The sequence below is a fragment of the Chondrus crispus genome, genomic scaffold (genome assembly GCF_000350225.1).
Source record: "Chondrus crispus Stackhouse genomic scaffold, scaffold_30, whole genome shotgun sequence".
Lineage (NCBI taxonomy): Eukaryota > Rhodophyta > Florideophyceae > Gigartinales > Gigartinaceae > Chondrus > Chondrus crispus.
The window spans coordinates 456,506-461,308 of NW_005179203.1; the positions used below are offsets into that span (position 1 = coordinate 456,506).

Consider the following 4,803-nt stretch of genomic DNA (forward strand, 5'->3'; position numbering starts at 1 on the left):
CACCTCTCGTGGTAGGACAACGATTGGTACTGGTATTTCACTATACCACGAGTAGAGCGCTCGCCAAAGTTTTGAAACTGCATGCCATGTGCCCTGCTCAGGAGTAGTTAGAGAAGGCAAGCAAAGTAATACTGACAAATGCTTGAGCTTTTCTTTTTGCGTTAAAAGAAATATCTCCCCGGCGAAGTCATACTCACGAATGCCCCGTGTCGTCGGTGCGTTATTATATTATATTATTAGAGAAGAGGACTACTGTACTGTATATTATATTAAATATTTTGATTACACTAATTCCTGTGCCGATGTCTCAGGGCCTCCTTTAAGGGCCTCCTTTAAGACAGCATGGACGGGCATGTTTGGACATGTATGGACGTCAGCGTGCACCTGATTGGTCCATTTAATACTTTTCTTAACAGTATGATGGCGCACACAAAGTTAAAATAATGGAATCTGTCGCTACCAACGTGCCATACGAGAGCACACCATTGGCTGTCGCCTACCGCATAAGTGCGATTGAATTCAATCTTGATCCAATTTAGCATACATTAAAATTCAATTTAATCATTTTATTGACGTCCCTGACTGCCAGTACACGGGGATCGCGATATAGTGCCTCCCTCTTTCAGTGGGCCGAAAACGGCACTATATCGAACCAGGCACTGTAAGATAATGGGATTTGCGGCTTTTTTGCAGCCACTTCCTTGCATCACTGCTCAAAAAGACCGTTCGCTTCCCTATCGATAGCCCGGTATGATGCACCCCTTGAGCCAATTTACGGATCACGGCGCGCTGACACAATACATTAAATTATTGGACATGTAATATTTTGAAAATCGCAAACATATACATCCAAACATGGCTGTCCATGCTGTCTTAAGGGAGGCCCTCAGGGCCTCCTTTAAGACAGCATGGAGGGCCTCCTTTAAGACAGCATGCAGGCAGGGCCTGTCCATTACTGCGCCGTACCCACAACGCATTTTCCCACTGCCAGAACCAAACATGAAACTAATCACAACATAGTACAATATTGTGGCCTCTTGTGCAGAGCACTGGTCCTTGCATTGGGAGCCCCAATTGTCACTGATTCATACCTCACGACGCTGATTACTTTATCTCAAAGTTCAAATTTCGTGAATGATGTACCAGTTTGATCACTAGCTCATGCGTTCATCGTGATTCTGAGCACTTCTCTTTGTTTGGACAAGCCTCCCATCCATCTCAACCGCCACCACCTCCGCCCCCACACCCGCCCCCACCCCCGCCACCACACCCGCCCCCACCCCCGCCACCATACGCGCCCCCACTCCCACCCCGAACCCTGCCCGCGTACACGCCCGCCCCCACGCCCGCGTCCCCGTCCCCGACCTTTCCAAAACAACAAATCGCGCAGATTGCGATGGGGACGCCGCAAACAATTATAAATATTACATAGTAATATCTCTCAAAAAAGTTACCTTCACTTTCGGAGATGGCGTCTGGGAAGCACTCAAGATCATTATCTTTAAGACATATTTTCTCTCCAGACTCAGATACAAAAATGTCCACACTTTTCCCAGCGTCAACCTTCTCTTTCTCGATGATTATTTGCTTTTCTGTTGTCCCAGTTGTGGTCTTCACCCCGAAAAGCGGTGCCAACCTTCCCATGTCGCTTGCTGTCGTGATGTTGATTCGCAGCATGTCGAATGACTTGTCCCATTTACCAGATCGCCACCGAATTACGTTCTTGGTGTCGTCCGCCACACCGTCTTGTCCACACGTTTCTGTGAACCTCATGACGCCACTGATAACAGTATACGATACGACCACCAAGACTGGCGTTTCCGACTCTTCTGTTCCGAATGTGACTATGCGCTCGTTTAGGTCCGAAGGAGTGTTTTCGAATTCAATTTTGTCTCCGTCACGAAATACTTGGATATCTTCGACATATTGTACGCCATCGATCTTCGGAATGCTTCGAAAGGCACTCCTGCCGGTCGTGTGAGGGAAGAGGTAGCGTTCTTTGATAAAGAGGTCACAACCAGGTTGTCGAATGACGGTGACGTCAACATTACAAAGGAAAGTTGGTGATTCCGTCTTGTTGTAAGATGGTCGGGTGCATGCTGCGGTGGTGGGTAGAGGAAGTGAGGTGATTGCGTTGAGAAGAAAGAGGAAACGCAATAGCAAACGTACTCGTCGATGTGTAGAACGGGACATCATCATAGCGGTTGTCTGTGGAATCGTGTCCCGGACTGGAAAATGGGATATTCTTCGAAGCGTGAACACCTGCGGTGCAGTAGCGCTTAAACACAAAATCCAGTGTGGTTGAAACGTGAAAACTACTGACGGAAAATACAGACTGAGAATAGAGATGGAGAACACAGTCAATCCTCGGATATTGAATCCGCCGATCGTGAGTAAATCGCCTTCTCGAGCAGAAATCTCGGATTCCGAGCGGGCAGCAATGGCCGCTCTGCTTCCACTACAACGTACTTGGTCGTTTTTCACTCAAACTACCCCAGGAAGTTGAATTTCTGCGGAACTTAAAATACAGAATGGCGCTGTCATGCACAGATAATTAGGGAGGGGGTGTGTGTGGCTCGGGGGAAGGCTATATTGGACGCTTCACTGTACAGTGTGGCATTGTTGCCGACCTGGGAGGTGTCGAGTACTGTAAAGTTATGTATACAGTAGTTTCTTTTGGAATGTACATTCAACGGTTGCAATTGGTTCGTTCACAAACATATCATTGTTGCCGGGGTATCTCTCTCATCTCCTGAGGAATTGAGGGTGTAAAGGGGGGGTGCCCAAATTTTTGGACAGTGACAAAGAGTTCGGACATGCAAAAAAATTGGAAAAATATGTAAAAATGCGGGCCACTGGTCAGTCTGGGCTCCAACGCCTCCACTCCCTCATCAAATACCGCCAAAACGAACGGGTAAAATTAAAAACCAATCTGCCAAATCGGCTTTGCAGGACACGTTACGTCATGGTGGGCGGTCAGTTCAAATTGTAAACTCCTTCTTTTTCCGCTCATTGCGAAGTAAACCCTTGAAAGACCAAACTGAGCAGCTGCACGGCATATTCACTTGTCCACCACTTGCTCCCACCGAGTACCTCTGAGAAAGCCATGGCCTCAAACAAACGTGAAAAGCGCATCCAAGCTGCTATAGGTCTGGTGCACAATGGCAGCACCTATCGACACGCATCTTCCGTCACAAAAAATCCCAAGTCCACAATATGCAGCCGCGTCCAAGCCGCAAATCCCAAAAACCAGTTTGTGCGAGCTTCACGCTCAGGCCTCGATACCCTTACTAAGGTGGAGGAGGAGATGATCATATCACTACTGATCAGATATGCAGAGCGTGGTCTCCCCCTTCGACGTGTACACCTCAAGGAGGCCGTGTTGATTATTGTGTCAAGAATGCTCCCTGTGCTTAGGCGCCTCTTGAAATTTAAAATCCTCATTTTGGGAGACCGTTTCTTGCGCAATTTCACTAAAAGACACTCCGACACGATAAGGTTTGTCAAACCTCTCCGCAAGGAAGGGGTTCGGTTTCGCGCCTGCAATGCTGCTGTTTTCACGAATCATTTCAGCACAATCGAAAAAAATATCATCGAGCACCACATTGACGCCAATCGCATATGGAATTGCGACGAGACCGGAGCCACGCCGCAACGAGATTTGAATGGAAATGGCAGCAGCCGTGCTTACGTCACGCGAAACAGCACGGCGGATGCCAAAATGGGCAATTTTCTTAACCAAAACCGTGTCACAATTCTCCCGGCGGTTTGTGCGTCAGGACATGTTGCTCCGCCACTACTTGTTTTCAAAAGGGGCAAGTGTGCCTTATCGTGTTGTAGAAAGAAATGGATAATGGGTCACAGAGACATTCTCTGACTACTTGCCAAGGCATTCCGTGTTTGGAATGCGCGCAGAAGGAGAAGGCGTTGACAGTGGTAATATTTATGTTTGGTGTACTCATTTTGTCAAGCATGTGGCGGACCTAACATCCAACAGCCGAAAAGTTCTACTAATTTTAGATGGATTACGATGCCACATGTCGGTAAGAACGCTAGAGATGCTCAATGCACATGGGGTGATTGTGTATGCCCTCCCCGCGCACACCTCTGGCAAAACACAACCGCTAGACGTGTCATTTAAAAATGCATTGAATGAACAGTGAACCTGTCTGTTTCTAAATCTTACTCGAACGATTGGGACGCCTTCTCGTTTTGCAGTATGTTGACACATGCATTTAGAAAGGCCTTTACCGCTCACAACATTACAACGGGGTTTAGAAGGGCTGGAATTCGGCCGTTTGACGCAAGCCAGCTGCTTGGAATGCCCCGCCCTCAAAGCTCAAATGACGCGGACACGATGGTGTCAGTTTCGGAGTTGGAAGACTTGCTTGAATTAAAGCGCACAGAAATGCGCCACGCGGTGTTGGGTGAAGAAGCTACAATATCAGACTGCGGATTTATCGACACGTCTAAAGGGGCTGTTTTAACGTCAGAAAGGGCTCTGTATTTGGCGAGGGAGAAGATGAAATCAGAAGCGGCTAATCGTCTACAGCGCGAACTAAAAGGCTGCTGCAGTGGCAGAAAAGGCTGCTGCCCGTGACAAGAAGCATGTACTGGAAGGACAGGAGTTCCACGCCTACCGGTGGAGCCGGCGTGCGGCGCTAGCTGGTTTATCGGTGTCTGTGTTGAAGGGAAGAGCTTGGTCCATGAACATACAGCGTGCCGTGGCGCGGCGTACAGCGTTGCAGAAGAAAACAGCCTGAGGATGTGGTTGCATCTGTGACGTGGCATTCCAAAAACCTC

General features: G+C 48.2%; 1 protein-coding gene; it reads left to right on the forward strand.

Moving 5' to 3' along the window:
* Window positions 1-443: 443 nt before the first annotated feature.
* Window positions 444-567, forward strand: CHC_T00005597001 (hypothetical protein). XM_005717425.1 is given in 2 exon segments: window positions 444-539; window positions 540-567. 1 exon segment carries the CDS (start codon window positions 444-446, stop codon window positions 537-539), a length of 96 nt encoding a protein of 31 aa, XP_005717482.1. The 3' UTR covers window positions 540-567.
* Window positions 568-4,803: the final 4,236 nt, after the last annotated feature.

Coding starts and splice junctions, on each gene's coding strand:
- CHC_T00005597001 (XM_005717425.1), top strand. CDS start 444: ATGGAATCTGTCGCTACCAACGTGCCATACGAGAGCACACCATTGGCT.